The following is an 18204-nucleotide window of genomic DNA, read 5'->3' as shown; positions in this document are numbered from 1 at the left end:
CCTCTACTGACCAAGTGATGGCTTCATCACGTACCTCAATAAGAGTGGAATGGGGCTTCTCTCTCACAAACTTACGCAGTTCCCTCCTAAGAGCTGCATCCCTAACCCCCTCTATGAACTAACCTCGAATGGCTACCTTCTCATTCGATATTGTGTCTGGTGACTGTTTCAAGATTGAACTCAGTATCTGGGACAGTGCATGGAAGTAAGCTCGAAAGTCTTCACCTTCAGCCTGTCTACGACCATAGAATGAGTGTAGTAACTGGGCAGTACTGCGCTTTTCTCTGAAAGCCTCTCTCAAGTAATCAAAGAGGTCATTTGGATGCTTTGTTTCTTCCCCCATCCTCAATCTCACCTCTTCCAAAGCCGCACCCTTTAACAGAGAGATAACAAAATCTAAATGGTCCTCTGGGGTTTGATCCCTAGCACGCAACACCCTTTCCACCTCTTAATCAGAACAGCCGGACACCAACATGCATATATTTGTTTAAAGTTCTTTATTCTGATTACTGGGTCTACTGGTTGAGCCCAGTGGTCGAAAGGAGAAAGGCAGTTTCTGTATTTTTATAGGTAATAGGATCTATTTAATTACTTATTTATTTATCGATAACCCAAATAAAACACGGTAGTGGATTTATGCTAACAAACAAAAACAAAACAACAAAACAAACCCAACGTTCATTTTCACCTTAATAACTCAACTGTAACTGGTTACTTTTCTTCACTTCTTATTATCATACTCACTGTGCACACTTGCTAAAGATGACCTGGCCGATGAACACTCTTTCACTCTTAAGCGGTAACGATCTACACAGATTAACAGTATGACATTATGAACAACGACATAACAGAACCCGTCGCATTTTTCTGAAACGGTTTAAAACAACACAGCTAAACACTATTAGAAGCAAACTCATTACACATACCCAAACTCCTGGACCAGCGCAATCTCCAAACATCTATATGTGTTTTTTTTTTTCCCAAAGGATATGTGTCATAGATTCCGAAACACAGGTTGCACATCTTTTCCCAAAGATGTGGCGCATAGGAAACACATCACAATTCGCGCCTCTCAGTTAAAGGGGCTGCACTTATTTCTTTGATGGGACACTACCTAAACGCGCTCTGTCTTATCACTTGGCTACACTAACATTAGCTATATCAACAATTACATCGTTTTTTAACGCGGCAGAGCATTTTAAGTCTTTACGACAAACTGACCTGCAAAGTCGGTCTGCGTTGCGGTCTCTTTTGTTCTCCTCTCGGTCTGTCCGTTCATATCCCGCGATCGGAAAAGCAAATAAAAAATCGCGACAACTGCCGCTGCCACTCCAGCGTTGTACAGCACCAGCCGCGGTTTTAGTTTAACAAAGTGGCGGCTGATCCCCGAAAATGGTACTCGCATTTCTAGCAAAATTCTGTACTCTTGCAGAAGGTATGAAACCTAAAACTAAATATCGTCAAACTAAAGTTAAAACTAGAGTTCGAAGTAACAAGTTTGAGAAGATAACTGGTCCTATTTGAAAATTATCTGTCCACCCACACGATAATTTTAATGTTCAATTAATTTATATAGTTATAAGACAGAAGTTAAAATTGTTATGAGAACATTTTGGGATGTTGGAGATGATAACATTTCGATGAACAAATCGCCGGAGAAAGGTAATTGTACGAGTGTTTGTTGTGGTGTCGGTTAACGACTGACAGCCGTCTTGGAATTTTCGACTTTTCAGTGTTCTTTGGAATTATGAGGTCGTTCTAATTCCGGCATCACAATTATTGCGGATTTTATTAATTTACATACGTTTCGATGTTAGTTAACAATATAAATTTCGTGTAACTGTGTCATAGATTTTTCCCAATCCATCGCTTTTCCTCAAAGAACATCTAGGTGAGTGCGTGAATTTTTGACGCTTAGAGACACATTGCTATCTCTGATGTTCCTACCATGGGCATTCCATCTATTCATAATAACATTACACCTGCAAAACTGTTGGTAATCTGTCCGTGTAGTCTTCACGGTTTCCTTAGTCCTGGATATATGTATACATTACAAGACACTTTTTTTTTTTTTTTTTTTTTTTACCACTGTGAAGGTCTTTATGTGCTTGCCAGAGGAGGATGGGCTCCCCCATGCTGCTTTGAGACAATTTTGGTTGTAAAAAGCGCTATACAAATAAACTGTACAGCTGAGAGATCTGAATCATTGATAAAGTGATTAAAGAGACCATAATCCATCTTTCCCACACATTCACTCTAGACGGGTACAAGACTATTTAATAAACTGCCCATTCAGTATATAATCTGATACACACACACGCACACATTGTGGGTCTCAACGACAAGTCAAACACAATCAAACATATTTTGCAATGGATTTGACCGCAAATTCAGCTTGACATTCCACAACAGTCCTTAAAGCAGGGGTGGGCAAATCCAGTCCTGGAGGGCCATGGTCCTGCTGTTTTTCTTGTCACTAACTAAATACAATCTGTGATTGGCTGAAGAGCGTGTACAACTGTGCTCTAGGTGAAAATCAGCAGGTAACTAAGAGGTGAAAACAAAAACTGGCAGGACACTAGCCCTCCAGGACCAGATTTTCCCACCACTGTCTTAGAGTGTGGTAGCTTTTTGTGCGTTCGTTGGTGTCATGTCACCCCCTGCTGGCCACAGACGCCTCATGCATTCACTAAGCTCTGTCACTTGGCACTTTCATGAGGTAACACATTGAACGCAGCAAGATACAACCTTTTAAACTGACGTCACCAAACCTGTGTAATACACAGGTCAAATGCATCTTGATAAGACATTTCTGAAAAAGTATTTTTCTTAATGTGTCTACAAGTGTGTACACTGCAGAAACACATTAACAATAGTCATGGTCAAAAATGGTATTGTGAAAGCTATTCATCTTTGAGCTTTAAAGGAAAAAAATGAAATTGGACAAGACTGCCATACTGCATGATGAAAGCAACTGTGATTTGTGTTACTACGGTTACTACCATAGATGTTTAAAGCACTCCTGTGGAAGACGATTTTAGTTCAACTGCCTTTAATTTACCAGCATATCAAAGAGAGGAACACTTTTTAAAACGGTCAAATGTAAACATTCCCACATGCAGTCAGCTGAAAATGTCTCTGGTTACCTGAGAGAACAGAAAGCATCAAGTAGCAAATCACCTGGTTTAATGAAGCCCCTCCTGTTGTGTGTTTATATAGGTGGAGATAAATGCAGATTGAACAAAGTAATTCGGATTATTGTTTGATTTTCAGTAGAATATTACTTATCAGCAATAATGGGCTTTTGAGTGTGCTTTTTACTGTGCCAAAAGTTAATGAATATCATTATAAGTCTACTGTTTAAATCCTGTGTTGGAGCAAAGAGCAAAGACAAAGAGAAAAGTAATACACTGGGCTGATTTTTCACAATTTGTTTTTTTTTTTTTTTTTTTACTTCGCAGTACAGAAATCATTTGAGCCCTGTTTGTTCATGATTCCCCCCTCCCAAAAAGAAAAAAAGAGAGAAAGAAAACAAAAATAAACCCATTGATGACATTTCACAAGGCCCTTGTCATGTCAATACTGCAGAAGACAATTTGGTCCTTCAAACGCTAGAGATGTCACAGAGAACTCGGCCTTGATTAACGCACACTTTAAGTGCTGTAGACATTTTCTCAGTACAGTGATCTTTATGCATTGTTCGCTGAAATAAAGATATAAGAACAAAACCATTTAAAAAAAAAAAAAGAAAAACAGAGAAACGGTGAGTCCTCTACTTTCAGTATGCTCTTTGTGCTTGGACCTAAGGTATTACAGCTAAAGGCAGTCAGTTGGTTTCAATTCAATCATCCTTCCCCCATTTATTCGGTCTGACAAAGCTCTCTTATTACAGGTATTTTAATGTACACTTGATCCTACTAGTCAGTCTTTTAATAGATGGAGGATGTGAAAATCACATTTCCATCTACAAATCTGTCCAACTAGCATATTCTTTTTATTGGAAACTAGCAGAAATCCTATTATACGCAAAATAAATTTTCGTTTCCAAAACAATCTGAAGTCAGCACTTAACCTGGATACTCTCAGCATGTCACATCGGGTCACTTTCACAGTTTTGATCTTTACAACACGCCTTTTCAGGAAAATCTTTATTTCAGGAATCTTGAGCACATTGTTTTTAATAAAATACTCTTTAATGCTTCTAGTACTGTCTGATATTTGTAATCTTTCATTCTCTTTGAATACAGCTGATGGCATTTTGGCATCTTTGGACTAAGCGCCCCAGTTTTAAGCAGGTGTAGAGGTTGCTGACATGATAGTTATGAAAACAGGGCATTGACCAGAAATCAGTGCTATACATCTCACAAACTGATTATAAAAAGTACACCTCGGTCCTGCTCCCTCCAACCCCCCTCCCCCCTCCCCCGGGTAAATGCTAATTTATAACTGTGTACATTAAATTCCTTTATGGGCGAAAAAACATATACTTGGATCATCGGCTAGCCCATTTCACGGTTACAGATGTATGGGAGACTCGGCCATTACTGGTCGGCCCCGTCTCCAAAGATGTCGTTCTTCTTGCGCTCCATCTCGGCGAAGTCGAAGTCTGTGCCGGTCATCCTCTTGTAGATGTCTTTAATGTCGTCGCAGGTTGTCTCGAAGTGGGTGGTGGCATCGTAGGAGCGAGAGATGAAAACCTGCACCAAAAAAAACAGAAAAAGTGTTTGGTTGTTCTTTAATCTCTCACTTAGGTGTAATCATAAAAGCTTCTATTCAAAAACATTCATGTTACAGTTGTTTGATTCAACATGCTGTCAAAACAAATTTGCATCTAAAAAAATGTTGATAATGTAATTTTTATATTATTTTTGATAATAACTGTCAAAATAGCCCTGTGTGTGAACCAGGCTGGACTCTGTCTGTAAGAGCAGTAGATGGGTCGAGTACTGACCTGGCTGTCTGTGCCCATGTCAGTTGGTGCATATTGATCACTGATGCTCACAAACCTGAGGGGGGGGGGGGGGGGGGGGGGGGAGGAGGCAACCAAGATGAACACATGGTCATTCACTCTCACCCTGTCAAGTCATGACTCTCAGACTTACTCTGCAGGTTCGAGTCAGGACTTTAAAGCTATTCACATTCAGACACATGTTTTTGAGTTACTACTGCACATGCATTTACTTTAAGGATTCTGAACTTAATCCTTTACAACACGCAGACTAAACCCAATTCACCACATACCACAGCCAAAGAAGAACTGAGTAAACACATGTATCTCGCTGCCTTTGGTAAAGAAGGTTTGGAAATTCTGTTTTTACATAAAATGGAATCAAGTAATTCTCTGTTAAAAAGCAGATAACCTTTGTCTAAGTGTGGAACAATTCATGACCATGAATTCTGGAATTTTTTTTGTTTTGAGGTTTTCACATTGAACTGATGATTTTCTGATGGGTTGTTTACATGACCTGACATGCCCTACAGTTTAAGAGTGCCCATCGTTCAAGCATATGCCTGATGCAATGTTTTTCAGACATGCTGACAGTCACATAGAAGAGTCCAGTACAAGCACCCTGTAAGCACAGTTCAATGTCACTGTGTGTTTAAATGGACTGAGTTTGGTATTCCTAAACAATTACAGGCAAAAAAACTAGACACAAACTTTCAACATCACAATAATTTTGCAACATTTGTTGAACATAAAATTACCACATTTTGACCATGTCTGCATTCCCATAATTTTTTTAGCCCAATTAAATTCCTCTACCCTAAACCAATTTAAGCATGCAGCCATGGGCATGCTAGACATTCACTTTCCTTTCATAACTATCAAATTTCTGCCAGTCATGACTACCTCACCTATATTCACTCACTGCTGCCACCCAGTATAAAAAAAAAACAAAAACAAACAAAAAAAAACAACAACACAGACGTGAGACGTTCAGGTCACATGACATACTTCTGCTCGACAGGCTCCAGCAGGTCCAGGGCCGGTTTGATCTCTTTCTCTGGGTCACTCGTCTCCACGGTGGTGCTGACGATGGCCACATATTTTCCCTGTGCTGCGATGTTGTGCGCGTATGAGATCATGCACACATAGATATCTACAATACAACACAGAGACAAAAACACAGACACACACACACAACACTTCAGTATTCATTCTCACAGCAAATTCTGCTGCAGTGGTGCAGAAGTTACCCTACAGGCCTCTACTGCAAGATACATAAGTGACAAACTAGCACATTGGTGAGTTGAAGGGTGGGGTGGAGCAGGGCTTGTCAGGCTCACCGTGTTTCCTGTTGACCTGGTTCTGGGGGATGATGATCTGGCAGGAGTTGGCGTCAGAGGTGTTTTTGATTGGGTGGCTGAGGATGCAGATGACTCTGATCACCTGACCCACCTTGGTGACATGGTCCATCACATAGCTGGGGTCACAGATCAGCTGCTTACAGCGGGCAACCTGAACGGAGCACAGGCATACACCATTATGTTTTGTTGTTTTTTTTTTTTTTTTTATTTTGATGAAACATCACTTCTGGTGATAGAAATGTGGACAGACGAACTCAAAGAAAAGACTCTGATCGAAACATAAACAGCAGCAGCAACAAGAAGAACAAAAAAGGACACAAGACTGGTTTGTCCTGTAACAAAACTCAAGTCAAATCTCCCATCTTCCATTCGGAGGAAGATTCATATGAAGAAAGAGAAAGTGCTAAATTTCTCTCCTTTCATCTCAGCATTTAAGTCAGAAAATGAGAAAAAAAAAACCCTTCTCACCTCGCCCTCAGACTTAACTCCCACCACTCTGCCATTTTCAATAACAATTTCTTCAATGGGTTTGTTCAGCATGTACGTTCCTCCATAGATGGCACTTAATCTGAGAAGACAGGAGAGAGGGTCCGGGGGAGAGTGAGAGAAAGAGTGAGAGTGAGAGAGAGAGAGAGTGTCAGGAGGACTTTGATAGAGTTGGGAAGTAATCATCTGCAGCGTGGTCATTACCTGGCAAAGCCCTGGGGCAGCTCCCCCAGGCCGTACAGGGGGTAGAGGTAAGGACTCTTCCCATATTTGGCCAAAGACTCACTGTACAGCTTAATCCTGTTTATTGTCTCTAAGCAAGGCTGATCAAGGTAGCTGCAGAGAGGAAAGGGGAAAAAAAAAAAAAAAAGACACATACAGTTTAAGAAGCCACAGTGTAAATTAATTCCAACCCAAATTTCCCTTCATTTCCTTAAAAAAATCTACAAATTTAATCTGAAGTGAAAGAAATGAGGTAAAAGGAATATAGGGCCTCATGCTTTTGTCTTTCTGAGGTTGGACTGTTTTCTGTAAGAGACAGTGAAGTGACATGAAGTGTGAATGACTGAGACGGCCACTCACTCGTCTGTGCGGTAAAGGGCCAGTGCATGGCCAGTGAAGTCCACCACGTCCTGGCCCAGGTCAAACTTCTTATACACCTCCCGCATGGTGGTCCTGTTTGGGTCAACCCCTTCCATGGTTTTGGGGTCATTCTCGTCAAAGTTGGCAACGAAGACCAGGAACTTTCTGTATCTGCGTTTCTCAAACAGTCCCATGAGACCTGTGTATATGTGTGTGAGAGAGAGAGAGAAACACAGAACTTCAGCAACACACCAATGTATTCTAAACTGTACTGTACTACAAACACTCTGTAAGTGCATTTCAACTGCCTTCATTCGTCCACGAGGATGGCAAGACACTCACTGGATGCCAGGGCCTCAGTTTCAGTGGATGGCACCTTGTAGATGCTGCCCTTCTTGTACACAAAACTGCCCTCGATCACTTTGAAGTCAAGATAGCGTGTGACCTGAGTTATCAGCAGCATACGCACCAGCTGACCTGCAGACGGACGAGAGATGCTTGATTAACATGGCAACATGGACTCAAACCATGTAAAGTCACAACTCACACAAAAAAATAACTCAAGGACTCCTCCCCGTTCAGATCTGACTCTATTTCATTTAGCGTAGGGAGCAGTGCACACTGTGTCGGCATAGGACGGCGCCATGGTAACCAACTGCCATGTTCGCATTCAATTTTTCAGCTAACACTTGGGCATTACTGATTGCTTGGCCACATGATCAGGTGAATTATGGAGTTCAACCACCGCATCTTGTACAAAGCATCTTTATAGAGTGTTCGTGATTTACAGTGGTTATAGATCCCACAGTGCAATGAGAGCAAGTCAGGTACCTGTCCTGCCGGTGCTGGTTCTTACCGTTAGCCATGAGGAACTTGGGGATGAGGTCAACGTTCCAATCGCGACCCTTTCCCATGGACTCAGGAGGACTGCCCGGCAGGCTAAAACGCTTGTACAGCTGAGGATGGAAGGAGAGAAAACTCAGGTTTCACACAAAAGAAGAGTAACGACAAACTTTACACACATTTACAGTCTCTCCTTATACAAACAAAGTGCACTTGTTCCAAATCAACATTCATATCATCATTGCCAATTCAGTGTCTAATTCTGAATAAAAACTCATTCTGAATGCATTAGAATGATAAAATTACAGGTTAATTCAAATATAATTTCCTCTTAAAAGACTCCATCCCTAGCATCTATGTAATGCTTATAAAAACAGTATTGTACCTGTCGGCATTTCCCTTCAGGTTTCCGTCAGAACTGGAGTTTACGGAGTGATGACAAGGTCGTTATAATACTACTACTACTACTACTAATAATAATAAAGTTCCCTTACATCCTCCAGGGGAGTGATGGATGCACTCTCTCCTCCGTAGTAAGAGTTCCTGTCCATGTGCAGGACCTTCTTGCCTTTCACAGACATGATCCCTGATAGGATGCATTCCTACAACACAGGGAGACAAGCACACAGATGTCCTGCTGTTACAGGGGAGACCACAGCCAGACTCATCACAGAACAGTAGGGATGCCTCAGTTCTATCCTGTGTATTCTAGCCGTTACAGGGGGATCCCAGCCAGACTGATCACAGAAAAGTGCAGATGCCTAAGCTCTGTCCTGTGTTTTCTGTGTAACTGTCAGGGCACTGTAACTGTAATTGGTATGTAACAGCTCTAAACAACTGTAAAAGGTATGATGAGTAGCACCTTTGTCTGTTGAGATCCAAAAGAGGAGGGAAACTAGGGCCTTGTGTGGATTAGCCTGCTCGCATAACACTCTTGAACGCAACAATCTGTTCATAATCTGGTAAATCTGACTGTCATGTGACCCTACAAACCGTAAAACAACACGGGGAAGACAGTGGTAGAGAGAGAGAATGATTCTCAGGCTTTTAGTGTAAGAACGCTTCACTTATGGCACAGAGTGTAAAAAGGACAAATCGTGTTCTGCTCTCCTGTCTGACCTGCCCATACAGGATTACCTGCATTTTATGTCCAACAGCAACTGAGTACTAACACATACAATATGCAACTGTCAGCAAAAGCTGGTCATTTTTACAGTGTTGAAAAAGCTTTTCTGCCACGCAGGATGGGGGCAGTGAAACGCTGCATCATGTGATAGTGTGGACTTTGTTCAGTGCTGCCCAGAAAACACCACCTCTATACTGAGTCACTCCACAGACATGTTATGCCATCGGTGCCACACATGACACTATTTTATGCTTTACACGGTCCAACTTAATCCCTGAAGTCTACATCAAATACCGATGCTCAGACACATTCTCCCAGCAGTATGACAAGAACTTGTTTAGTCATGACAAATGTCACTGGTTGGGTGTTTGACAAAACTCAAAACGCAAATATCCCATCTAAACCTCTCTAACCAGTATCCAGAGAGGAGGGAGGGAGCAGACAGCAGAAATCACCCACAGATGGATGCTGCAGTAACTTTTTGTATCACCTATCGGAGAGGTGAGGACAATGAGAGAAAACAACTGGAATGCTTCTTATCATTTTTTGAGACATGGTGTTTAGTCTACATCACTGTGGGTCATGTCTGTTTTAGAAGTTCTCTTGCACATACTGAAACTCATGCAAATACTCTTGTGTCCTTTTATTATTTTGATATTTTGTGTTTCACTTTGCACAGCCTCGCTGAACTGAACTTATCAGCCTGAACAAGCTGAGTACCAAGAGAGAGAAATGTGAGTGCAGACTGCATCTTCTGGTCTTACGCGTGGTTCCCGCCCTGGCTACAGCTCAGCTCAGTCCTCTCTTTTTGTTTGGGTTGTTCTGCTTGTCTTGGATGGATAGCTAATGCCACGTTACGCAGGCCCACTGCTTTCTACTCTTTTAATCCTGAAGTCAAGGTGGGGTCAGGGGCTTGATCGTTAAGGTACTGGGTAGTTACATAGGGTTTTTGGGGGCTAGTGACACCAGATTTTCCACTCTCCCCAATTCCCAGCAGTCAGGTGTGGTGATACCGTGGCCAGTCAACTGCACCAACTGTTCATTTACTTACCAGCAATTACAGTCTCCCCACAAGAACAAAATAAGAGACTGTGATATCACTGGATATTCTGATACCCTGCCACACTAGAAATGGGTCATTCAGAGTCACAGAGTGAGAACCCTTAGAGGCTCTGCTCTCCTCAGCGTTTTTTTTCTTCTTCCTCTTTTCCATTTTTCCAATCCAATTTTCTCCTGCGTCAGAATGTTCAAGTTGTGTCAGCTAACCTGTACTGTCAGGAAAGTTGCCCCAGCGTATTCAGCACCTGCTGCGAATGCAAAGAGTGTGTGGTCCGTCAGTCTACCTGTCTCTCACAGAGCCAGATATGCCTTCTCTCACTATTAACCAACAGATTTTAAAAAAGGTCCAAATCACAGCCTTCATACTTACCAAATCACACAAATTCATGTCACAATTTCAACAAGACTGATAAGGCTAATCATGCAGCGCTGCGAATGGTTATACATATATATAAAAAAAGGCCTGAATTTGGACTAAAGGGTCAGAGATGAGTACCACTGGATTTAAGTGTATATCCACAACACAAATAGCTGACACAGAATCTTTTTTATTTTTAAACCTCAAACTGGCCCCTTTTAGTCTCACCAAATTTTAAGTGTTTTCTATTCAAAGACGTTGTGTAAATCCAAGTCAGATGGGTTATTACAGGTAGCACTGTGATCTGTGTGGGTTACTGAGGCCACATGAGAAAGTTGTGTGGTTTTATCAATATCATGATCATTGTGGAACTCAATATACAGGTTACCTAAAGCTCACTACAGGAAAGGTCGTGAAAAAAGAGACAAGAAGAAAAAAAGAAAAGGTTACAATGAGAATAGTGTAGAATAGGAGGTCAAAGAAGGTCTGACTGAAGTTAAATGTTAACATGAAGCTGTGCGGGCAGGTGACTTTATGAAAAAGAGGCCAAACTCTACACGATACACACAGAAGGCTCTAGACTTCCTCTCAGAAGATGAAGCCTTCATTCACATGAAAGAGTCAGAGTTAGAAAAAGCCCTGCAGTTTAGGGCACCCTGACATTTTTAGACTTCTTTCATGATTGTGGGCACCCACTGAGAATACGGGCAAAAAGAGTGACTGGGTGATTTATTCATCAAATGTGGGTCTAAGGTCTGAACTCAATCTTTAGTGTCATATCTAAGAAACTCAAGAAGAGCACTGTGTGTCAATATTCTTGGCACTGAATCAAATATTCTACAAAGTCAGTAATGGTATTCTTAATCTACATTTCAGAAAAAACAGGATGGAAATTTCCAATAAGAAAAAAACTGGACTGGGTCTGGCCGATACATGGGGGGAGGAATTTGTTGAGTCCCACACAGGTGTCTGCACTGAGTTCATCCTTTTGAGGGCTGTCCTCTATAAAACAACCACGCTGTGCGGAACTACAGATAAAACTTCTGACTTTCACTTCCTTTGTACCGTCAACGTACAACAGTCTGTAGGCTACAAACAACTCTCTTAACTGATTGTCAAATATAGCCTTCCTAACTTCCTTTTTCCTGTTCTGATGGCCACCTCTTTGTGGAGTCAATTGCCAGTACGTATGTACTTCCTGGTCTTAAGTGCTGATCTAAGATCAGCTTTCCACGTTCCTATCCCGTCACATTCCATTCCTTCTGCGATTGAATGCTAGGTCTTGTTTACAGCATGAAGATATGAGATTTTGCAAGATCACAGAAAAGGTCTGTGCACACAGCCAATCCGCCTGAATTTTTTTTGCCCCTCTTTCGAGTCAAACTGCACAATTTACAAATGGTGTAAAAGGGACACGAGCACTCAGGATTAAAAGGGTGAAAGTAACTTTTCTACCGCATGTTTTTAGTTATTAATCGTAGATTTCAGTCGCTCTAATAAGGACATATGTGACCATCCGAATTGCAAAAGTGGCGACATAAATCTTTATTTTGACTTTTACATACATATAGGGAGTGCCGGACACCGCTCCTTTTGTACCGCGACTGACGTTCGACTACCGTTTGTATAAATCAGAAAGCAGGCTACATATAGCAAAGAACGCCCAGACTACATATAGAAACCGGAGTGTACCGTGAACATGAACCAAAAATGGACACTTCGGAGATAGCAGACAGTGGCTGAAGAAAGTAAGTTATAAACTGCTGCTTCAAAAAGTAAACTTCCGAAGCGAGCCAGTTAGCTTAAGTGCTAACTCTAGTCACGAGTTCTTGGCATGATTAATTCTTAACTTCGTTAATGAAGATGCAAATATACTAGCCATCTGTTCAAATTTACATGTGGGGTGCCTCAAGCAATGCGCGCGCAATATAGTTTATTTAGCAATAATTGAAAACCGAGTTAAAAATCTAGCGGCTGGCAGGCTAACAACATCAATTTTGCCAACCCCCCAAAAAAACCCTTTGGCACAGCTTCTGGGAAGTAGAGTTAGTCCTTCTCCACCCAACTTGAACTTCAACATGCAAACCGCTTGTTGAATAATAGCATAACGTCAATCTTAAATTTAAATCACCCCAATTTATTGTCTCAATCACTACAAAATGTCACTTTAGCGAACTATGGCCCATAATACAATTCGACTGACTCAAAACACACAGATTAAACAATTATCATGCATTAGCAATGCCCTGCAGAACATTAGCTAGCTGCTAACTTTGCGTTAGCTACTTAGCTAAATCGCTGGTTAGCAAGAGCTAGGTTATGATGTCTGTACTTAGCAAGCTGACACAACCTGTTTTCAAGAGGTGGTAACATAGTTAACCGATCCTGCCGGGATTTTCAGATACTTGTAACTCGTGCATAACTCGGCGGTTCTGATTATGCACCGACTTTATCACGCTACAGACCATGTCAAGCAAGGATTAATGGTCCTTATGGAGAACAGACGTCAGGGAAGGTTGCACTTGAGAAAGACGGATATGCTAAAGCCATCTAAAATCAACCATAAGGCCCAGCGAGAGGGTCCACAGAAAATTATTGCAGGTGAACGAAACATTTCTCTAACCCAGTTACTCTCTCGTATACTTCTATCTTTCTTTCTCGATAGCGTGCTTGAGGTATGGTAGAGTTGCTTAGCCCGCTTAACTCCGCTGACACACTTCGACTAAGACGAAGACTTGGCCGACCATCGTACATTTTCCAGTTTACAAAGCACTTAAAGGAAAACAGCAAGAATCGCAGGACAGATTAAATCATTAAATACCGTGAGGCCTGTTCCCAGAACAATGACGTCGTATTCTTCATTCATTTTCTCTGGTCTTTTCCCCTCTTTGCCTAAACGTCGCCCCAAAGAAAATGGAGACCAACAAAGCTGAAATGAAAGAAGTGCTGTGCAACGTCAAACAGGTCGACTACACGGCAAGGGAGGAGTCTGTCATTCACTGAGCGACAACGTGTAGAAGCTTTAATTAAGTTACACTTCCATTTAACAATGGGGACAACGGACCGATATGTTCTGTTTAACGGTGGACATTTCTTTGCACACCACTACTTTTGTTTTAACATATAACGTTTCGAGATTTTTTTCTTTTAATTTTGGTGTGTAATTGGACAGTAATATTCAGAATTCTATGCACAAGCATAACTAGCCTAGATGCTTTCGTTCTCTTGCGCGCTGCACCACGTTCAAAACTTGAATTTAAAAGAATTTAATTTTGGAGTGTAATTGTGCAGTAATATTCAGAATTCTATTCACAAGCATAATTAGATGTTTTCATTCTCTCGCGCTGCACCACGTTCAAACTTGAATTTAAAATAACTATTTTGCAATGATGCCAGTTGTATAGAAGACGGAGGATTCTAAACTGTTTGATAATTTGTCTCGGTACATATTACACATGTACCTTCCTGCTAAGCAAGGTCTTGCCTCTCATTCTTTGTTGCAGGTGCATGCTACTGAAAATTAAGGTTTCTCTTAATTTCTTATATTCCCACGATGTCGTCTTCTTACAACCATGTGTGCTGTGTTCTAACATAAGTCTTAACCAATGAAAACAGACAGGATCTTTCCAAACCTGTGAATACAAAACCTTTTCAGTACCAGTGTAGGGAAAACATACTAGACAACACTGAACACACAGAGGGGATTTCATTTCCATAACATGTATTTATTGATTGACTTCCTCATATGTTAGTGATTAATCACGTTTCTATGTTTCTATGAACAAGTTGAGTAACTATGATTCCACTGCTTCGAGACATTCAAACACCCCAATTATGTCAGGTTTTTTGGCGAGTTGTCTAGCTGTGACTCCTGAGTTGTCTTCCATATCTCTCAGTCCCAGTTGAAGCAGCATCCTGGCTGTTTCAGCATGCTGTCCTATGCATGCCATGTGCAGGGCTGAGAAGCCAAGAAAAGAGAGACTTAAAACACACAACACCAAATGCTGACAGACTTACGCAGTTTGACCAGGCTAATCCTGGCCTCTTTACACAGTATATTTTCTGTTCACTGAAGCTTAGAAGGTGAGAACGTTGATGATATTACCATGCATAACTGTACTTCTTACCGGTTCTTCCTCTTTGATCTTTGATATGAAGATCAGCCCCTAATGAAAGGAGGGCTTTTACTGTGCCCATGTGGCCTTCCTATAGCAAGAAAAAAATGTGCAGAAATTTATGAGTAATTGCACATTTAAGGATATGTATTAAACAGGAAAGGAATGTAGAGGACTCCTTATTGCTCTCTCTTCATCCACAGAGTGATTAAAACATGATGATTATTATGACTCTCTTTGGCTTCTGCATATGTATGTAGTATTAGTATATAATAAATGAGTTGACCTTAGCAGCATAGTGCAGTGCAGTCAGCCCTGAATCTGCTGCCCTCACATTCACGTCAACATGGAGCTCATCCACAAGGAAACACAGTGATCTGTCCTGTGCTGTTACAGCGGCATGGTGTAAAGGCTGTGCTCCGAGAACATCTACTGCATAGGGAGAGGCCTTTTTATACACACACACACACACACACACACGCACCTGACATTAGTTTTGGTCTTTTTATCATAGAAATTCATTTGTAAATTTATGTCTTATAATGTCCTATATTGACTTCTAATTTACCTGGTGTTTGTCCAGCAGCAGTCTGGCTATTGTGATGTTCCCGTTCCTGACAGCATCAGTAAATGGAGTTATACCACAACTGTCTGTGCTGTCAGACCCATACCCACATCTGGAATCAGTAAGAAAGTGGTATGGTCAAACTTGAATGTTTATCGATAAAATACCAGAGATGTGGGCACAGGCTAAATAGACACTATAGCAAGAAGTTACCTCTCTAGTAGAATCCTTACAACTTCTTCACGATTATGCATAGCTAGAAAAACAAAGTAGAGCAGTTAGTGTCTGACCTAAAATAATCACTCAGTTGAAAGGCATGATAAAGCAAAACCACAAAATCTTCAGAATGGATAAATATACATAGATATAGATACAGACATAGATAAATATACAGACATAGATAAATCCTTGAGAGGTTTGCCCTGAGTGCTTGTCTCAGAGCTTCATGCATACATGGCCTGATCAATCTGCGATAACAGTCTGCACCTTGTAATAACAGGGTTTTGTCTGCTTAGAGGCTTGTTCTACGTTGATGTCACAGTTTGAATGCTTCTACGCTTGCTTTATTTCCCTGTGGTTTTAACTGGATAAAATTAGAAGGAACTACTGTTTGTGGCTCACCTGTTGTGAACAGGTTAAATCAAACATTACTGTCACATGTTCACTTCACTAAAACTAATATGAGCCAAAAAAGAACAGAGTGTCTGTGAAAACTGAGTTTCACTGGGAAAATTTTTGAACTTCTGTTTGACTACCACTAAAAGAGCACACCATAGTTTCATATAGAATGTCTAAACCTTGCTTTCTGTGAAAATCTGAAGAAACATTTTGCTTGTGTGCAGTGTATTGATGGCTCCTGTGAACTGGGTGATATGGCTTTAAGGCCACAGGTATTTAAATAGGTATGTATAACATTATACCTTGCTGACTGTACCTGCAGTGTGTAGAGGGGTTCTGAGGGTCTTGCTTTCTGTCCGCCAAACTTCAGGGTTAAAACTAAGGAGGTGTTCGATGATTGCTGGGTCTCCCTCCCTGCAGGCAATGTGGAATGAGTTCCAGCCATCCTTGTTCCTCAGAACCGGGTCTGCTCCATGGTCCAATAGTGCTCGAATGACCTCAAGGTTTCTCCGTGTGCAAGCCATCATCAGAGGGGTCCTGGAGAGGTTGGGATTCAACTTGTTTGTTTAACAGAATCTTTTTCTTTCGTTTGAGTCTTTTAGGAACCCTTAAATACATAGAATAACACAGTGTAAAGTTAAATGTTAAATGTTAAGCTTCTACAGTTAAAAGCAGCAAATGTAATACACATTTATGAAACAATATAGCAGTAAATGCAAATTTAGGATATGACTACCACTAAACAGTGTTGTTTCTCTGCTCAGTGTCATTATAGAACAATGAATGAATCACCATATGCAATATCCTTGACCAATACTTAATCCTTTATCAAACAAAGTGTCGAGATACAGAATCACATGCAGATTTTAATGTGTACTATATCACTAAAGTACTTTAATTGCATATCAACATGTTAATATGATCTATGGCATGCTCATGACGTAGGCTATTCAACAACAACCAAAAAATCTATTTATTAACAAGCTATTAAAATGGTTAAAGAAAAAAACCTTTTTCATCTGCATTACTTCTGCTGATATATGTTTTGCTATGCTTTCTATTTTTCACAACCCAGATTCTCTCTCTCTAAAATAGTCGTCCTTCGAGCCGGATTCGAACCAGCGACCTAAGGATTTCTTGCAGTACCGCTACAGTCCTCCGCTCTACCAACTGAGCTATCGAAGGTCTATACAAAGCGAACTCCATAGAGGAATCATCCTGTATATAGTATAGTAAGACAAGTTCTTTCCACCTGATTCACTTACCAGTCTGCTTTCTTTAGACAGTCTACCTCAGCACCTCTGTCGATGAGATAATGGACGCACGGCTCCTGAGCCATAGAAGACGCCTCATGCAAAGCTCTCTTGTAATCGTTGTTGTACAACTCAATATCCATACCCAGATTTTCCGCCAAATATCTTAAAACGCTCAAATGACCATGCCTGGCAGCATAATGCAACAGAGTATCACCCGATCTTCCAAAATGTCTTTTGCCGATGCATTTTTTAACACTGTCGTTTTCAGAAAGTTCCTTTTTGATAAGATCTAGTTGTCCAGCCTGAGTGAATTTGATTAAACGTTTACATACACTCTCCTCGTCCATTGAGAGATTTAAATCCTGAACAGTGAGGCTTGCCTTTTACAGTAGTCTGGCTCCCCAGTGGTTATATTTCATGAATTTAAAAATCTAAACACCAACTTACTTAATATTAGTTTAAACTGCTGCAAATACTAACTAATGACTGACACCAAGAGGCGTGTGACCACTGACCAAAACATTCGGCAGTCCACGAGCATTTCCAAAATGGCTGACGACTGGGCGTGTTTCAACATAAAAGTCCGCGTTGTCTGGATCGGTGACCGCGGAATATCATAAACTATTCTTAGTGGATGCTATAGTTGTGGAATAACTTCACACCACAGCCAGTACTACTTGGAGAAATACACACAGTAGCCTCAAGCCTAGTTTGTACTCGCCGTTGCCACCTTTGCGCACGGTGGCGCACGCCAAAAGTGACGTCAAAATGACGTCAACACGTCATAAGTAGCGAGTTGTCAACACGAACAATATAATATGATATATATAATAGGAATACTTTTAAAAATGAATGACACCCGTACTATAACACTATATACAACGAAC

The 18204-nt window shown here is 41.0% G+C and overlaps 2 protein-coding genes and 1 non-coding gene across 4 annotated transcripts; all 3 read right to left on the bottom strand.

Annotated features, from left to right (window-relative positions):
• Positions 1-3416: 3416 nt before the first annotated feature.
• gdi2 (GDP dissociation inhibitor 2) lies at positions 3417-13698 on the bottom strand. 2 transcript variants are annotated; one of them, XM_030784267.1, is made up of 11 exons: positions 13585-13698; positions 8715-8822; positions 8234-8333; positions 7720-7854; positions 7378-7576; positions 7000-7131; positions 6778-6877; positions 6289-6460; positions 5957-6101; positions 4952-5006; positions 3417-4697 (listed from the first exon to the last, which is right to left on the bottom strand). In XM_030784267.1, exons 1-11 carry the CDS (start codon positions 13627-13629, stop codon positions 4542-4544), a joined length of 1347 nt encoding a protein of 448 aa, XP_030640127.1. In that variant the 5' UTR covers positions 13630-13698; the 3' UTR covers positions 3417-4541. The 2 variants fall into 2 exon arrangements, with proteins under 2 accessions (XP_030640127.1, XP_030640135.1); XM_030784275.1 differs by lacking the exon at positions 7720-7854.
• Positions 13699-14525: 827 nt separating this feature from the next.
• Positions 14526-17898, bottom strand: ankrd16 (ankyrin repeat domain 16). The gene is made up of 7 exons (XM_030784467.1): positions 17327-17898; positions 16378-16598; positions 15657-15699; positions 15447-15555; positions 15165-15326; positions 14891-14969; positions 14526-14721 (listed from the first exon to the last, which is right to left on the bottom strand). The coding sequence occupies exons 1-7, from the start codon at positions 17662-17664 to the stop codon at positions 14558-14560; spliced, it is 1116 nt and encodes a 371-aa protein (XP_030640327.1). The 5' UTR covers positions 17665-17898; the 3' UTR covers positions 14526-14557.
• On the bottom strand, positions 17160-17246 carry trnay-gua (transfer RNA tyrosine (anticodon GUA)). The gene is given in 2 exon segments: positions 17160-17195; positions 17210-17246. It is a non-coding gene; the product is annotated as a tRNA-Tyr (tRNA).
• Positions 17899-18204: the final 306 nt, after the last annotated feature.

Source organism: Chanos chanos, chromosome 1 (assembly GCF_902362185.1).
Source record: "Chanos chanos chromosome 1, fChaCha1.1, whole genome shotgun sequence".
Lineage (NCBI taxonomy): Eukaryota > Metazoa > Chordata > Actinopteri > Gonorynchiformes > Chanidae > Chanos > Chanos chanos.
The sequence above is the reverse complement of the archived record's forward strand: the minus strand, read 5'-3'. Positions and strand labels throughout refer to the sequence as shown.